Consider the following 19,185-nt stretch of genomic DNA (forward strand, 5'->3'; position numbering starts at 1 on the left):
ACACACACACACACACACACACACACACACACACACACACACACACATTTGATAGGCTCTGGACTCCAGGTTTTATGCCCCAGCACCATAAGGCTATCGAAAGTACTATTTATGAACACTACATCTGAAACTAATGATGTACTATATGTTGGCTAATTGAATTTAAATAAAAAAAATAATAAATTCATATGCAATGTCAAAAAAAAAAAATGTACTATTTAGGTATACACCTTTTGGAATGCATCAAGGTAAAAGTTCCAGGCTTGTTTCTCTGAGTTTTCATCTTCTCCCACAGATGGCTCCATAATTCTTCACTGCCTTCTAAGCTCTGCCTTCTGACCTCTCTCTGTTTTTAAGCAAATAATTTTTATATCTATTTTTTACCTAACTTTCTAATTGTCCTCAACTGAAGAGTTGATCTAAATCACCAAGGCTGCCATCACAGAAACTAGAAGTCTTCCTCAGTCTTTCAAATCAGAGTTTCATTCCTATCACTCCACAGAAATTAATTTTATCTAAATTCCAAGAGCCTCCATACACTGAAATCCACAGGTCAATTTAGAGACTTCATCATTCATCTCAGCAGAATTTAACAGAGTTGACCACTTACTCCTTAAACATTTGCTTGACTTCCACGTACTTTCCCCCTCATACCTCATGTTTTCTTACCCTTTTGCTAGATCTTCCTCCTCTTCTCACTCTTCAAAAGATGAAATGTCAATCATCTAACCTAACCTCTTTTTCATCTCCTCCACCTGTAAGGCTATCTCAACCAACCCCATGCCTTTAAATTTACTTGTCCAAATTCATAGCTCCAGCTTCAACATCTCTCCTAACCCCAGGCTTTTATAAATACATGCTAATTGATTTATTTCCCCATATTTCTATTTTCTTCTTCTTTCTATCTTGGCAAGTATCACTGTAACTGAGATGGCTGCTCAGGCCTAAATTCTTACTCCCCCTTTTCTCTTTTACTCCATATCCAACCCATCAGCATTCTGATAGGTTCCATCATAAAAAATGCAATCAGAATTTTAAAACTTCTTCATCCGTGCTTGCCTAGTCCATGCCACTACTATCCTCTGCATGAATTCTCTGTAGCTGGAAAATGTAAATTGGTAAAACCAGTGAGGGAGCAGTTTTTTTTTTTTAACTGAGTGAAATAAAAAAGTGCCTACCTCTCAGCACAATAATCTCACTTCTACTGTCACTTCTGGCCATAACCCTTGGTAACAAATACATTTTATGTTAATCTAATACACACATCCTGAAATAATGATTAATTAAAAAATACTTTTACTACATAAAACACTCTGCTATCTTCTATTTCACTAATTAAAATGCTAAGGTATTCACTAAACTGATTTTACGATCCATTAGTGAGTAAAGGGTCCTGAACTGTAATTTGAAAAGCATTGTTCTACAGAAAAGTGTTAACATTTGTAGAAGAGAATACATGTAAAAGGATGTTTACAGAGACACTGTAACCATAAAGTATATACACATAAAGTAAAAGAAAAATAGATAAACTATGGCGTATTCATACAATGGACTTCTACAAAGCAGTTAAAATGAATGATCCAGAACTATGTGCACTGACATGGATAAATCTCAAAATCAATGCTTGAGCAAAAACAATTTTTAAAAAGTTGCAGAAGGATATGTGCATATGCTGTACTACCATTTACATTAAAAATATAAAACAGCTAAGCTATATTATTTATATATAGACATGAAGAAGTACTTTTAAAACATGAACAGTAATGATAAATGGAAAAACCAGAACGATGGTTACAGCAAAGTGGGATGGAACTGGGGAGGAGTATACAAAGGGATTCAACTGTAGCCATAAGGTTTTATTGCTAAAAGCAAAATATAAAGAAAATATGGCAAGTTAAGATTCAATAAGGCTGGTGGTTGGTACAAAGGTTTATTATCTCCTATACTGCTGTGATCGTATAGTGGTTAGTACTCTGCATTGTGTTATCTCCTACAGCTTCCTGAATGTTTATACCATTTTATTTTTAAAAAATAACAGTTAAAGAAACAGAAGGCTAGTTTTTCCAAAAAAATAAAATTTCCAAGAGATCCCTAGTAAAAAATGGAAAATACATGATAAAAAATACTTTAAGACAAATATTTTGAAGCATAATTTTTATTTCTTTAAATATTTTATTTATTCGAGAGAGACAGAGACAGAGAGAGCACAAACAGGAGGGGTAGGGGGAGAGGGACAAGCAGACTCCCTACAGAGCATGGAGCCAGACTCGAGGGGCTCAATCCCAGGACCCTGCGATCATGACCTGAGCCAAAACCAAGAGTCAGACGCTTAACCAGGCACCCCAGAACTGATTATTTTTTAAACGAAAGTTAAATTTACTTTAAAAACTAGAAAGATTAAAATGCTATTGTTATACTAAATATCTCACAAATATTTATATGTATAAAAATGGTTAAGTGTAGGGTTTTGTGTCTACATTTTTTAAATGTCAGACAACAATGATAAAAACTTAGCAATAAAAAACTTAACAAATAAAAAATTCAAGAGAATAGCTCAAAGATAGTCTAGAATTTTTCCCTGGAAGAAGAAAAAGGATAAGAAAAGACAAAAATATGAGAGAGTAAAGAGAATCAATTCAAGTAGTCCAAAGCCTGGCTAATGGGAGTTCTAAAAAGGAAAAACAGACGGATGGGACATACAAGAGACCTGTTCAACAGGGATGCACATGACTAACCAGACTGCACACCTTTATTACCACAAGCACACAATTTAGCTGACTTGAAGGATACTGGTACAAAATGCCTTTAACCTACCAATCCACAGCAAAGAGAGGAAACAGAGGAATAGTCGATGATGCCGTAGTCATGCAGTCCACAAAATGCAGGCTGAGGAAAGATACAAGATACTCTGCCTGGTCCTCAGGGGAAAAAAATAGAGAGAGAACCTACAGAGACTGAGAGAGGCTTAAGAGATATGTGCACCATTTGCAATGTGTGGACCTTATTTGGATCCTGATAATAACACTACAAAAAAAGAAAAGTATTACATAACTAGGGAAATCTGAATACTAACTAGGTATTTCACGTTATTACGGAGTTACTGTTAAATAATTTTTTTAGGTATAAATGGTATCATAATCTTCCTTCCTATACGAGTCTGTATCTTTCGGAGACACATACTGAAATATTTACAAATGGTACACCTTTGCCTGGAACTGGGGAATCTGCTTCTAATCGCACTTAGCTGGTTTTTCACAAAAGGCCACAAACCACAGGGACTTTAGTCAGTTGGCGAATTCCAGAGCTAATGACCCAAGTAAGAGTAAAAAAACAAATTTAGAAACCAGTGTATTTTATAACCTAATCCTGCAAGCGACACTCCATTACTTGTACTGTGTTCTACTGGTCATACAGACCAACCCTAGTACAGTAGGAAGAAGATACATAGAGGTGTAAAGACCAGGAGACAGAGACTGTGGGGGGACATAGAAAAGAGCATAAGTAAGAGACAAGACAATGAGGAATTACTGAAGCGAGGTGAGGAACACATGAGGGTTCCGTATACTACTGTCTCTTTTTGTACACATTTGAAACTCCCCACAATCAAAGTCAAACAAACAAAAAACTTTGAAAGATACCTGCACAGAGATGGAGCAAGAAGGTGTAAAAAGGCTACTCAGTGACAGTAGCGACTTGGTGCCAACTCCCTAAGTGGCCCACTCCCACAGAGACCAAACGGTTGGCAAGAAGGACTGCATATCAGCAGCTTGTGCGAAGTAAGACCTTCAAATCTAGGCAGTCCTCATCAAGCCCGAAATTCAGTGCACAAGCATGTGTATCACACCATTTAAACACTGTCCAAAACATAAATGCTTAATAAAATGTGTTAAGAACAGTAATGTACATAGGGGAATACTCTACCTGGAACAGTAACAATCAAGGCTCTTTTTAGCACAGACACCATTAACATTTCAACTGCAGACTTCCCTAGGGGCTGCCCTGTAGCTTTCTTTAGTAATTCTCTTTTTTTTTCTTCTTTAGTAATTCTTGTATCGTTCAGGAGAGTTAACAGCTTGGGAAAACTTAAGATTATAACGAAGCTTCTTTTGACTGGTCGCCACTTAGCCAATCTGCTGGATGAACACACTGATACACTCCATCCCCCACAGTTTAATTTTTATATGCACAATATTAAACGGTGGCCTCTTAGGACTCATTCACAGCTGTGCCATGTACTAAACTATAACTGCTTTTGCTTTCTCTGAACAACTTTTTAAAGTTTTCCCTGGAATTATACTGTTTTCCCTGCTATGGTTTTCTATGCACTTACTAACTGCATCCCAAACTCCCCATCATCTAAATTGTTTCCAGAGGCATTCAGCTGTACATCATCCATCTTCTTGAAGCCTCTCCTGGCGTGCGTGTCTTGCTTGCTTCCATCTGGGTGGCTGCCTCTTGGCCTAACAACTCTCATCCAGGGCTCTCCCTTCACCATCCTCGAGGGATTCCCACCACATTTGTTTTATGCCAAATCCCCTGTCTTCCACATCCTGTGTCCATCTTTTCTCCTGAGTTTAGGTCCTCATTTGGTGGAGCATAATCTCCAGTAACTTTCCAAGACAGGGTCTGTGGCAGTTCAATGTTATGAGACTTTGCATTTCCAAAAATGTCCTTTTTTAAACTATGCATTTGATGGCAAGTATGGACAGATACAGAATTCTAGGTTGGCAATTCTTTCCTCTGGAATTTTGCTCCTTTGTTTCCAGGATTGCTGCTGAGTTGCACTAAGTTTTGCCCTTTTCTTTCTTCCTTTTTAAATTCCAAACACTCTTTGGTTCTCCTAGTGTATCTTCTGAATAGTATCCTATTCTTGTTTTATGGTTGTAATATGTTTTATTATTTCACTGGGATTAATTCTTTCTAAGTTTTCTTCTCCCTGAAGAGTTTTTGCTTCCTCCAACTTGCGTATTTCTCTTTCGGGGACTATTCATGTTTGAGGGTTTTTTGTGATTGTCTAGTATTCCTTGGTTACATATTTGTTATAAAAATAGGGAACCAAAAAGCTGAATATTAGCTTGGAGTGATGATTACTATGAGTTTTTTTTTCCCCCACTCTGTGCCTAGTCCTACTCTGTCAAGAATGATCCTCAATCTCTTGCCTGGAGAAACATGGCCTGGCTGTTGGCATTAATGAGAGCCACAGAGGGCAAGGTGGCTAGGGTCTCAGGAGCCAAATATGTATGTTCACTTGCTCCATGTGTTTTCTGTATAGTTCCTTTGCTTTTAATGGGTGGGGCCTGCTGTCCTTATGTTGGCACCCCAGATGCCTTATGTTCCCTTCTTCATATGGAGCAACTGGGCCTCTTACATTGGTGGTGGGAGTGTAAATTGGTATAATCATCCTGGGAAAATGTTTGGCAGCACATACTAATGCTATATAAATGTATAACCTATTCCTTTCCCCTGTACATACCAAACAGAAACAAGAGCCTAAGTCCTCCAAAAGACACTCACAAGAATGTCACAACTGCTTTATTCATAACAGTCAAAAGGTGGAAACAACCCCAAGGTCTATCAATGTGTAAATAAGTTATGGAATATTCATTCACATAACACATTTATCTTGATGTGGATGATCATCAGATAGGGATATACGTATATGTAAAAATTCAGTAATCTGTATGCCTATGACTGTATACATTACGGTTTTAAGTCACACACATCTTAAAAGAATCTTTTTTAAAAAGCTGATTATAGGAATGTTTTGAGAAGTTTAATATCCCCTACTAATCTATTAAGATAAATCATTATTTTCCAAAGCCTAAAATTTATAGCCTAATGATCAGTAGTATTTTTATCAGTATTTAATTATTTAAGTGGGTAAGTAGTAACTTAGTGATACAACATTCACTTAAAGAACAGTCAACACTAAAGTGTAATTTATTGGGAATTCAGAACACACTTTTCATTCAAATTCAATGCTGTCAGGATCACACTAGGTACTTACCCTTCTAACCTGACATCTGGTAAAGATCTGTTGAGTGCGATCATCTCACTCGCCATTAAATTGAACTGATTGATTTTAAACATCTCTTTCATCTTTTCTTGATCCTCTTTAGGAATGACGACTGGTTTCCCCATTTCTCCAGGACCTTCATGAGGCTTTTGTACTGGCTCTAGAACTAAGAATATGGAAGAAACTTAACTAACATCAATAGCAATTGATAAACGTTTCTGTTTAATAACATGAGTTTAAATTGGACCCTCAACAACCAGAGCCATTTCTGAGCCCATCCTCTCCCAGTCTGTAAAACCTCCTAGGGGCTGCCCTGTGCTTTTCTTCCACACCAGTGTCCTCACTCAACACCTCCTCACCCTGCACTATTCACCTGCATCATGCACAGCCTTGGCATTCCCATCTCAAAAATCGTTACCACATTAACCTCACTAAAGCACGACCTTCATTGTGGTATTCCTACGATCTCCTAAAGTCTAACTCTTTAATACGGAAATTTAACCTAACTTTCCAAACCTACCACCTGGCTCGGCCCTCTACCATGCCACTCCCCACCCCCACTTCAGTACTTAATCCTTCAGTCAAATAGCAACTCACTACTTTCCTTCCGATGTGCATCATGTTTTCCTGCTTTGGTGCCTTTGCTCACAGAAGGCCCCTCCCACAGCACCTCCCCAGTCTTATTTCTGTAATACCAACCATCTACTTGTCTTTTAAGGCCCAGCTAAAACAGCTTCTCTTGTCTGCAGCTTTTCCAAATCTCTCTCTAGTGATCATCTACTACTCTTGAGTGCCACGTCATTTCATCAAGGGCTCTTAGGTCTCTATCAATTGCTCCCTCCTATAATGATTGCCAACCTGTCTTGTGGGCCCTCCACTAGATTACATCTCCTTTTAGCTCAGGTTTGATTCATTCGTGTACCTTTTGTGGAATTCAGCATAATGTCCTATAGGAGTTTTATAACTATACGCTGAATTAATATGTGAGCAAAAGTGTTATTCAAAATAAGTCAAAATGAAATCCTAGAATCGATAACAGGCATTATAATAAGCATTAAGCGAGGTGGAGCATCATGAAAGATAATTCTAATCAGAAGTAATGTTATCACTTGATATATACATAAAAAGAATAATATTCAGGGACACCTGGGTGGCTGAGTCAGTTAAGCATCTGCTTTCAGCTCAGGTCATGATTCTCGGGGTCCTGGGATCAAGCCCCACGTTCGGCTCCCTATTCAGCGGGGAGTCTGCTTCTCCCACTCCCTTTGCCCCTGCCCCACTCATGCACGTGAGCACTCTCTCTCTCAGATAAATAAAATCTTTTTTAAAATCTAAATTTAAAAAGAGTAATTAATATTCAGCAATTTCCAAATACTGTTTGTTTTACACTTTAGAGATGTTCAAAAGTGTTCCAAGAAAAACAAGTTCTCAGATATATTAAACTTGGAAAAAAGTATATTAAACTTCTCATCTAAAAGGCATGGGGAAAGAATGAGGTAAGGTCAAGAATGGGATAAAAATACTTGTTTTGTACATTACTTGTTTATTTTTAAAGCTGAAATTTTTATTCTCCCGTTGTTCACTTTTTTAGGCACCTCCAAAAAGTCTCTACACAAAAATAGACATCAAGGCAGTAGACAAACCATCTCTCTTCAGCCAGGTTTCATCTGCCCAAGAATAGCACTAGCTGGTAAAGCTGACCTGTAAGATGGTTGTTTCAGATGGTGGTACAAAGCAACCTACAAACACCAGGGCTGTAGAATACAAAATTACTGTGTCTTCAACAACTCTGTCTAGAATATAAAAACCTGTCTTAAGACTACCATCAAGAAAAAAATGGTATAAAATAATTTTGCCCCTGTTCTCAGAATGAACTGTGATTTTAGGAGGGCATTAAAATATTAGGAAATAACTTTAAGATTATAGAAAACTCATGTAAAACCATTTTTAAAAACAAATCCTGCCTAATGTTTGCCAAATAACTAAGCTCTTTATTTTTTTAATCATGTTTTTTTTTAAAAGATTTTATTTATTTATTTATTTATTTGACAGAGAGAGACACAACAAGAGCAGGAACACAAGCAAGGGGAGTGGGAGAGGGAGAAGCAGGCTTCCCGCAGAGCAGGGAGCCCGACGCGGGGCTCGATCCCAGGACCCCGGGATCATGACCTGAGCCGAAGGCAGATGCTTAACGACTGAGCCACCCAGGCACCCCTTATCATGTGTTTTTGACAGAGCGTGCATGTGTGCAAGTGGGCGGTGGATGGGGCGGGTAGAGGGAGAGAGAATCCTAAGTAGGCTCCACACCCAGCCCAGACTCGAGGTGGGGCTCGATCTCATGACCCAGAGATTATGACCTGAGTCGAAATCAAGAATCGGATGCTTAACCGACTGAGCCACCCAGGCTCCCGAGAGAGAGAGAATCTTAAGCAAGCTCCACACTCAGCACGGAGCCTGATGCAGGGCTCGATCTCACAATCTTGTGATCATGACCTGAACCACAATCAAGAGTCTGGCACTTAAGTAACTGAGGCACCAAGGTGCCCCAAAGCTCTTTAAATATTAGGGTTGATAGATTTCAAAAACTGTCAGTGACAAGCGTAATAAAACCTATAATACAAGTACAGATGTATAACCCCCACATACAATTTTAAATGTTGAAAAATCATAAATTATAAAACTCTTAGAATCAATTCTACTTACTTACTGTCTCTGGAAAAAAAAAAAAAAGAGCAACCAACAGATTTGGGAATTGGGATGTTCAGGGGTCAGCAGAAAGCAGCAGAGTTCTGGAGGTGGCAATTATCCTGTGTGCATGGCAGAGTTAACACAAAGAGCAGGTAGGAGATATCTAGTGGACCTGATTATAAATATCATTCAGTTACCTGAGCCCTATTTTAGTATAAGATGATGCTTTAAAGAAAAGTTAAAATGGGAAAAAATTTTTTTCATGCTGTTTAGTTTTTAAATTAAGAATATTAAGTTATACAGAACACCATCTATAACATATTTTTGCTGGGGTGAGGTGGTAGGGGCAGGGGGAAGATCCTGAACTTGATCAAGCCTCCAGACCTACCTACCAATTCAAAGAAAATATAGGGCACTGAAGGACATGACAAAAAGTGTTAAAGGGATGCAAATACTGACTGCGGGAAACTGGGAAAAAGAAACCACCAATTTCTTCGTCAACAACAACAAAAAGATTAAAAGGGAGGACAGAGAAAAAGAGGTATCCATGTACCCATGTATCCATGCCACAAGACTAGTCTTGAATTGACAACTGCTGAAGCCAGACGGCGGGTATATGGGAGTTTTATTTTCTCTACTTTGGTTTATGTTTGACATTTTCCATAGGGGTTGGGGGAGCATGAAGGAGGACTCCAGAAATTACTACTGTGAGGACTAGTAAGTATAAACTTGATTGCTTACAGAATAAGAGACTACATGGCCAGAATGTTAAAATCTTGCCCCATCATTATGAAGTAAAACTCTGGCTTTAAGATCTTAAAGAAACACGGGGCGCCTGGGTGGCTCAGTTGTTAAGCGTCTGCCTTCGGCTCAGGTGATGATCCCAGGGTCCTGGGATCGAGCCCCGCATCAGGTTCCCTGCTCCGCCTACTTCTCCCTCTCTCACTCCCCCTGCTTGTGTTCCCTCTCTCGCGGGGTCTCTCTCTCTCTGTCAAATAAATAAATAAAATCTTTAAAAAAAAAGATCTTAAAGAAGCAGACAAAACTGTACAACATATACAATCCTGATGTTGCAACATTTTACTGATTTGACCACTTGGTACTTAGTAATAATCTGAATATCTAGTATAATGCCCACATTATATCATTTAACCTACTGGTACACATGAGATTTCCAAGCTACAGTGGAAATTACCAAGAATTATATGACTATTACATGACTTACAGAATCCACCACAGTACTCTAATTGAGAGATTATAATATCCTAAAGAATTAAATGGACTAGTCAATTAGGTTTCTTTGGCAAAGAACTCAGGATAAAATGCACGTGGATAATGAATAGATTTTCACTACTAATGTGCTTGCAGATTAAATGGTTAAGCATTAACTTCCCATGCATTCTACTTACCAGTCTTTTATGTAAATTAAAAGTGAGTTCAGTGAAATTTTTGTTTGAGAACAACCAAAATGGGCTTTGGATATCATTTCCTGAACTGAAAGAAAATTTTTCTTGGCATAAAATTTTACATGCAGTTCATTTCTAACAATCAAATCAACTTTGACAAGGGAGAGACCAAAATGTTAATCCAAAGTATTATGTGAGAACAAATGGTTTTTATATTTCAGGTAAACGCCATTTATAAGACAATAAAGTATCATATCTTAAGAACTTAATTACCAAGAAAACTACAGATTCACTCTAAATGCCACCAGATCATATCAATATACACAAACCACATGATATACCTTTGAGCGTACTTTAATAAATCTTAGAAATTTTTAATTTGTGTTTTCCTCATGTAAGTAGAATAAAGAAGTATAAAGTTATAATACCCTTGGGGGAAAAATACTAATAAAAGGCTAAAATCATTTCTCCCAAATGATTTTATCTTATTACACAATTATCACCTTTACTGTTTTTAGGCATTACATTTTATCTATCCCAAAATATTTTTTCCACATTTTAACAATCTTGGAAAATAGGATGTGGCTTACAATGGTAACTGGAATGTTTCTGCTTTCTTAGTAGTATATAAAATATTAAGTATTCTATAAACAAAAGTATGTAAGATGATGACGAAATACAACAAATTACCTGATTTTTTAACATCAAGATTATAGGGGCGCCTGGGTGGCTCAGTGGATTAAGCGTCCGACTCTGATTTCAACTTAGGTCATGATCTCAGGGTTATGAGATAGAGCTTGGCATCAGGCTCCGCGCTGAGCGTGGAGCCTGCTTAAGATTCTCTCTCTCCCTCTGCCCCCCGACTCCCCCCTCATGCGCACGTGTGCTCTCTCTCCCTCTCTCTCAAAAAAAAAAGACATATCAGAATTATATAGCAAAATTCACTGATAACTCTCTGCTACCTCAAATCCTTATCTGTTTCAAACCTCGTTCCAATTTTATGTTTGATTTATTTGTAATGTGTTCAGTATATAAAACTCTATACATGCAAAAAAAATTATAAATTTCTGAAAGCCTTTACTAATATTTTTAAGTTTTTAATCACCAAAAGGCTTCCTGATGTTTGATAGTTGAAATAATTCTAGCATACACATATGAAAACTTGAATCATCAACATCTTAATGATCTGAAAATTAAGTATAGTGTTGGCACAAAAGATCAATTCCTACTTGAAACTGCATCTGTAAAAATACTGAATATTCTATACAACATCCAAATCCATAAATTGAGTGAATGAGCTAATTTGGAAGGCAGAAGGGCAAAAAAATATTCCCAGGACACAACCCACACTAACCCCAGTTTCTCAAGGGGAGCCTCTCTAATTCTCCAGCAAGAGAAGAATTTTGCTGTTCTCACCTGGGGTATAAAATGCCAAGTATAAAACTATGAGACAGAATTGCTCAGGAAAACAAAACAAACCAAAACCAACCCCTCTGTAATCACAAAGACTGGCCCACTGTTACCTGAAGTAGGGCAAGTAACAAGTAAATCCTAGAAAATGGATTATCAATGATAATCTTTTAAGAGATTCAACATTATGATAAAGTTAATCGGCCATTCCACTTAAAAATAGGACCCCTTTATTCACAACATAAAGATGAGAATTTGATAAATTTCACCAAATAGGCACTGTAAAGCAGTTCAAACAATGTTCAGAAATGAGATCTTTATGGGCGCCTGGGTGGCTTAGTCATTAGGCGTCTGCCTTCGGCTCAGGTCATGATCTCACGGTCCTGAGCCCGCATCGGGCTCCCTGCTCCATGGGAGGCCTGCTTCTCCCTCTCCCACTCCCCCTGCTTGTGTTCCCTCTCTCGCTGTGTCTCTGTCAAATAAATAAATAAAATCTTTAAAAAAAAAAAAAAAAGAAATGAGATCTTTATAATACTGAAACGGTAATTCTGGAGTGTCCTATCTGTTCATTGTTTTTTGCCTTTTGCTTTTTTGGTTTTTCAAATGCCATAAAAACCGAAGATCCTGTAGACTTCATGGTACTATCAAGAGACCTCCACTCTTCGGATGACTGGGTACACCTGCTTCTCCACGTCCTCGGTGCCCTCAGCTATGTGTCCTCTCCCAGCCACTTCAGTGCCAGCTCCTCAGGGGCCGCTGCGAGCCCTTCCCAGCCTTATGCTGAGAACCCGCGGACTTCAGGGCACTGGCACCACCCACGAGCTCCCAGCTCCTACTGCACTGAAACTTCACAGGGAGGTTTTTCAAGCCGTTCTTTCTTAGCGTCGACTGTCCCCCTTCCTCAAATCATCTTCCCCCTTTCCCTTTAACTCCTTAAGCTACAAGGAACAAAGCTGCAAAGGGAGGCCTTAAAGCCCCATCTGGAACTGCCAGCCTTCCACTCCATCTCCCTCTATACTGTCTCCTCACCTTTGGGCGTACTGCTCAGTCCTTCTCCCTTGTGCTTCTCTCCTTCTCAGTGGTCCCACCAAACACCCAGATCCCCGCCCTGGCCATTGTAAAGCTTCTTCATTGCCTTTCTCCACAACACACAGGCCCATTCACGGAACTTAAATCTGCCCTCCCCCAGAGCCTGCTAGCCTCACAAACCTCTTTTGGGAGAACTGGTCATTCTTTCTCAGAAGGTCCCGATGAGGGCTCACAGCTCCATGCTGTTACTCCCAGACCATTTCTACTTTAGGTAGTACTTTTGTACTTTGTATAAAAGCCACTTCTTGTCTTTGATGCTCATGCCACAGTGGCTTTCAGAACTGTATTAACCTTGGCAATTTCTTCAAATACAATCCTTTTCTTATGGCTCTGATACCATACTGTTTCATCTGCTAAGAATGTGCTCCTTCAGGTATTACATTTGTCCCTTGTATTCTAAACCTTCCCCTCGCAGTACATAAAAAATACACGCATACATATGACTTTGCCTCCATTCCTTTAACTACTGCACTACACCTTTTCTTCTTTGTTTTTTTCTTTTTGTTAAGATTTTATTTTTAAGTAATCTCTTTACCCAATGTGGGGCTCAAACTCACAACCACGAGATCAGGAGTTGCATGCTCCACTGACTGAACCAGCCAGGCACGCCAACAACCCCTTTCCTCTGTGTCCAATCTTCCTAAAAGAATAAGCTACACTGTGTCTCTACTCCTTCATGGGTACATCAAATCCACTGCCACTGAAACAGCACCTGCCAGGGTCAAAAAAAAACCCCATTACCAAACATAAAGAAACACCTTATCTTTATCTCAGGTAAAATCTCTGACAAACAACACTCCTGGGTTTTCATGACCGCCCTCCCTCTGGTGTCTCCTTCCACCTCTCACTTCCTGAGAAGCCTCTCTTCCTTTACTGACCTCCATGATGCTCTCCAACACTGGGTCTGTCTCTTCTAAGTCTACACATGCTCCTGGCACAGTCTTCTGCACAGACAAGGCTTACACTACCACCTACATTCTGCACCTTGAACATCCCTACCAGCACTTCCAAGTCAAATACTCCCAACCCAGCTCTTCCTGCTACCTTCCATCAAAGCTGCTCTACTTCTGGGGGCCTACCTCCTGTCAACTCACCAAACAGGGAAACCTGAGAGGGATCTTAAACTCCCCCTTTATTACTACCTACATTCAGTGGCTCCCCACGTATAGAAATTCCACCACTTACATACTTCTCATATATATTGTTTTCCTTTCTATTTCAGTATCACTTAGTGTAGTCCCCAAGAACTTCTCTGAACTGTCACAACAGCCGCGCAGCTAGTCTCTTCCACTATGTCAGCCACATGACCACCAAAAGCTTTCTTCTCAAAGTCTGGATCCCATCAGGTTACTTACTTGTTTAAAATCCTTCAATGGCATGCCAAAACCCTCAGCATGCTATAAAAGGCCTTCTGTGATATGGCCTTTGCCAACCTCCCAAGCTTCATCTGTGCTCCTTCCTCACGTTCTCTATCCATCAACTCTGTTCTCTCACTTCCTTATCTTGCACATGCTTCTTTCCCTTGCTTATTCATCAAACCTAACAAAAACCTGCTCACCCTGACGCTGCTCAACATGAGCGTTATTTCCTTACTGCACCCTCTCAGACACGTGTTCCTTCCGTTCTGCTCTTAGACACATCTCTACAACGCTATTTATTCTATCAGTATTTTACTATTATTCCTTCTCTCCCGTTGGACTGTGAGTTCCCTGAAGGGAGGAATTTTCTCTTATTTTTTTTTGGTGTTGAGCTGCGTATCACTAGCTCTTAATACACTGCCTAGCACATATCAGAGTTTTAAAAACATTCACCAATGGGGCACATGGGTGGCTCAGTTGGTTGAGTGTCCGACTCTTGACTTCGGCTCGGGTCGTGATCTTGGCGTTGTGGGATCGAGCCCCATGTCAGGCTCTGCGTTCAGCGGGGAGTCTGCTTTTCTACCTCTCCTTCTGCCCCTCTCCCCACTCCCACTCTCTCTATCAAATAAATAAGTAAATCTTTTTTTTGAAAAACTGCCTAGGATCCCTAGAAAGGAAAATGCAAATAAACAAATATCCATTAAATTCCTGAATATAAGTACAGACTATACCTTAAATAGAAAACAAAATATATTCCTTAAAAACCAAAATAAACATAGGTCCAGATTAGCAATAGCCTCCACTAAGAGTGAAATGAACATACACTCTGTCTTTTCCGGGTCAGGCTCTGCACTCAGCGGGGAGTCTGCTTCTCTCCTTCTCTCTCCCTCTAACCCTCCTGCTGCTCATACTCTCTCTCTCTTAAATAAATAAATAAATCTTTTTTTATATATATTTTATTTCTTTATTTGACAGAGAGAGACACAGCGAGAGAGGGAACACAAGCAGGGGGAGTCGGAGAGGGAGAAGCAGGTTTCCCGCTGAGCAGAGAGCCCGATGCGGGGCTCGATCCCAGGACCCTGGGAAGGCAGACACTTAACGACTGAGCCACCCAGGCACCCCTAAATAAATAAATCTTAAAAAAAGAAAAAAAAAATTCACCAAGTGGATCTTCACACACTAAAAGTCCTATTCATTCTTACTTTTGTGTCTTTGCATTTAAAATAGAACACCATGAGCTCCCACTATAAATGGCAATGAATTAAAGTGGAGGGGAAAGCTACTCTGTTCTATTTGGGAAAAGAGTATCTGAGCTACTGGTGACGGTAATACCCGCCCTTTGAGTAAAATGTAGACAGAGTTATAGTTCTAACAAAAGTTAAGGAGGCGCATTCTGTCACCCAACAAAGTTACTAAACAGCAGAGCCACAGAGTAAAGCAGGAAAGTCAGCAAATTAATAGGCTGACTTTGAATTAAAGTATATTTTATTAAAACTTAAGGGGAGGGGCGCCTGGGTGGCTCAGTCGTTAAGCATCTTCCTTTGGCTCAGGTCATGATCCCAGGGTCCTGGGATCGAGCCCCGCATCAGGCTCCCTGCTCAGCGGGAAGCCTGCTTCTCCCTCTCCCACTCCCCCTGCTTGTGTTCCCTCTCTCGTTGTGTCTCTGTCAAATAAATAAATAAAATCTTAAAAAAAAAAAAAAAAACTTAAGGGGAAAGTGAAAATTAAAAAGTCAGCGGTTAGCCTAACTAGAGCCCAGTGTTAGCCAATGAGCCCAATTTTAGGCAAATTTCCCAAGAAGAAACAAACAGGACTGGTTAAACAATCTCATCTATAAAAATTACAGTAAGTAGGCACAGTTAACCAATACAAACAAATACTTCTAGATTATAAACTTTAGGGGACCAGGTGCTCTCACTATAAAAATACAAAAAATTTAAATAATGATCACATACTCAAAGCTTACATTAAAACAGTAGTCATTCACATGTAATTCCTAAAAATAGAATCACTATACAGTCAGATTTTCTATAACTAATCATACAGAGTTCAGAGCTCTGAAGAGCTGAATTATTGACTCATAATGCAAAGTCATTTTCATTATGTTTAAAAAAATAAAAAGCAGGGGCACCTGGGTGGCTTAATTGGTTAAGCGTCCAACTCTTGATTTCGGCTCAGGTCCTGATCTCAGGGTCATGAGATCCAGCTTCGAGACAGGCTCCGCACTCAGCGGGGAGTCTGCTTCCCCTCTCCCTCTCCCTGTGCCCGCCCCAGCCCACACACATGCACTCTCTCTCAAATGAATAAATCTTTAAAAAAATAAAAATAAAAATAATTTAAAAATAAAAAGCAACATTTGTTGGTTTGAACACAAGGGGTTCAAAACTGAAATTTCCAAGTGTCCACTGCCAAATATGTTAGTTCTTCCAACCCAGGCCTTCATATTTGTGTTTCCTTTCTTTTCCATACTAAATACTGCAATCTCACTGCAGCCTCTATTATACAGCCTCATCTTTACAAAAGCCCTCCCTAAAAGTGCTAACTGGAGCTATCTACAGCATTAACAAAAAGAACTTTCCAGATCACATCCATCTAAAAGGATCTCCCTCAAAACTGAGATGGGAAGGCAAGGAACAAACATCTTTTGATACCAGATATTGTAATTTTAACACTCAGCATTTCTGGCATTACACTAATGCCATACAATTTTGTTGGTTCCAACTACTAGTCATTATTAGTTTAATAATAGTTGATATTAGTTTTTCCACATTACTTGGTAACACAACTTGCAGAAAATTAACCACGTGTAACACTGAACACAAATAATGAATTTAGTAATTCTATACATGATACTTTAATATTTTATCTGTTGGAAGAACCCACTGGAAAACTGTTGGTAATATCATCATCGTCTTCTAGGAAGCCAGGGATTACTATTAATCTAAAAAAATTAAAATTTTATAGTATCCAAATTAGTGAACAAACCAGTAATATACTTATTAAAACAGATGTATTATTATAAAATATCACTCACCATCCCCAGCAGGAAGTCCTCGCTCCTTTTTTTCATCACATTTGTTGCATTCACTGAAGTAAAGCAGCAGGAACATATCCAAGAGTACCCAAATCAAGGAGGTGGCTAGGACCACCTTGCAATATGCAAATTTTCTCATGGCACTTAAGTCAAATGCAAAATTTTAAAATATATATATATAAATATACAAAGATCATGAAAATTATTCCAATCCAGTTTCATCAGAAATCACGTTCATAACCTATAGAGACAAAAAGAAAAAAAGATTAACTTAAAAATATCAGAACCTTAAAAATGAACTGTAAGATTAATTTAACATGCATATGAAATTTTACTATTCAGAATAAGTTTAAAAATCAGACTTAAAAAATACTTGTAAAATACATAAAAATTAATAGTATCAAGAACGTATACAAATAACTCCTACAAATAAACATACAACAATCCAAAAGAAAAATGGGTAAAGGATATAAACAAGCACTTTGCAGAAAGGAAACCTGAATAGCCAATAAATGTGAAAAAGCACTAAATTAAGTATAATTGGGAAAATGCAAATTAAAACAATAGTGAGCTACTACTGTATCATACCCATCAAACACAAAGGGTTTAACTCCCTTCTATTCAACTGCTATATTAAAAATGCTAAGCCATTAATTGCCACAGGAGTTTAAGAAACCAGCGATTCCCAGTCCCATTTCGACCACTCACATTCAGTTCCCAGGTCCCAAGGAGCAATAGGAGTTCTCCTAGTTTTGTACCACAGCAGTTTATTGGGCTAATTCTTATCTCTCACCCATTGAATCCCATTCTAAAAACGCCAAATGGTCACCAGCCATTCAGAAACACTCAGGGAAAGTATAATGGAGAAGAAAAGAGGATCATAAGATCTGAGACCTAATCCTGGCTCTGACAGTAATTTTACAGACTTCCTGATCTTTAGTTTCTGTTCCCCCACCCGTGCCCCTCAATCTGTTCAAATATCATGAGAAAATGACTGGAAAACTGTCACCAAATTTGGCAAGTCATTTGGGACGGTCTGACTAGTAACATTTCTGCTACATAAGGAGCTCATCTTGGGGAGCTCTAGAGCAGACTGAGGGACCTCAGAGAGGTCGGGAGTCATTCTGATGAACAGCAGATACGGAAGCTCAAAGGCCTGTGTCATTGCTGACCAGGAGGGACACAAGCCAAGTGCATTTAGATCAAGTGGACTGAGGAAACACACACTTTGCATGTGTGCCTCACAATGAAAGCCAAATGAGCAGATGCTCTGAGAGACTGCGTTGATGGGCAACACAGCAGCTTCTCAAAGGGCACCTTCAGGTTCCATGGTGGGCAGCAGAGGTATTTACCCGAACAGTTCAGGCCAGGCCAGAGAGTTTATCTTTGAAAAAGATATAATACTTCTTGCCTGCTTCTCGAGGTTGCTAGACAGCAACCTGAAAAGTAACCCCCAAAAATCCTAAGTGATACTTATAAAGTATTATTTGTGCTCTGTTCTCTGTGACTTTTGCTCTCTTGCCTATATTCCTCTTTTCATCAAACCAACATTTCCTGACTCCACAGTGAACAGGGATGTCTGTTACTGTTGTGTTCTTGCCTCAAAATTGTACTTAACTCAATATTTGATATCGTGTCACATGCAGTGAGCAACTACTGATGACTATGGTAACCACGGTGAGGGGAGGACCAAAAACATTACAGTGCACAGCCTCATGAAGCAGTAGTTCTCTCCAGAAAAGCTAGATAGATATAAATTTATATTTTGAGCTAATTTCCATGAAAAGCTACCTCTTTTGGTCCCTGGCAAAGGAAACAATCTGACCGCTTAGTACAGTATCTGAAATCCAAAAGTAACTTTATGTTCTTGAAAACCTGATTTTTTTTTTTTAATGCTTACAGCCCAGATTACTTCTATGCAAATCTCCATTACTCTGTATTCATTCCTATTTAATTTTTCCAAGGCAGCACAATTAGATTCAAAAGTTGAAGATGAAGTTCAGTGGGTATGTATGTGTTTGGAAGAAGGAATATGGAGGAAGCAGGAGGTGTAGGCAGAAAGGAAGATAAAGGAGAGGCAAAAAGTCTTCCAGACCTTGGGTTAGGCAACGTTTCCTTAGATAGAACAAAACAAAACAAAAAGCACAAATCGTAAGACTGATTAAATGGACTTCACAATTATAA

General features: G+C 39.0%; 1 protein-coding gene across 3 annotated transcripts in view; it reads right to left on the reverse strand.

The window, feature by feature from the left end:
* The window catches only part of GALNT1 (polypeptide N-acetylgalactosaminyltransferase 1), an 83,345-nt gene that overhangs the window by 49,344 nt on the left and 14,816 nt on the right, over positions 1-19,185 (reverse strand). For 2 of the 3 annotated variants that reach the window (XM_032421149.1, XM_032421150.1), the window contains 2 exons: positions 17,002-17,242; positions 6,008-6,182 (listed from right to left, as the gene is read on the reverse strand). In XM_032421149.1, the coding sequence (XP_032277040.1) occupies positions 6,008-6,182; positions 17,002-17,140 (314 nt within the window). In that variant the 5' untranslated portion in view covers positions 17,141-17,242. Of the gene's footprint in view, positions 1-6,007; positions 6,183-17,001; positions 17,243-17,709; positions 17,878-19,185 lie in introns of those variants that run through there. The other variant, XM_032421151.1, reaches the window with a different exon arrangement.

The sequence above is a fragment of the Phoca vitulina genome, unplaced genomic scaffold (genome assembly GCF_004348235.1).
Source record: "Phoca vitulina isolate PV1807 unplaced genomic scaffold, GSC_HSeal_1.0 scaffold24, whole genome shotgun sequence".
Taxonomy (NCBI): Eukaryota; Metazoa; Chordata; class Mammalia; order Carnivora; family Phocidae; genus Phoca; species Phoca vitulina.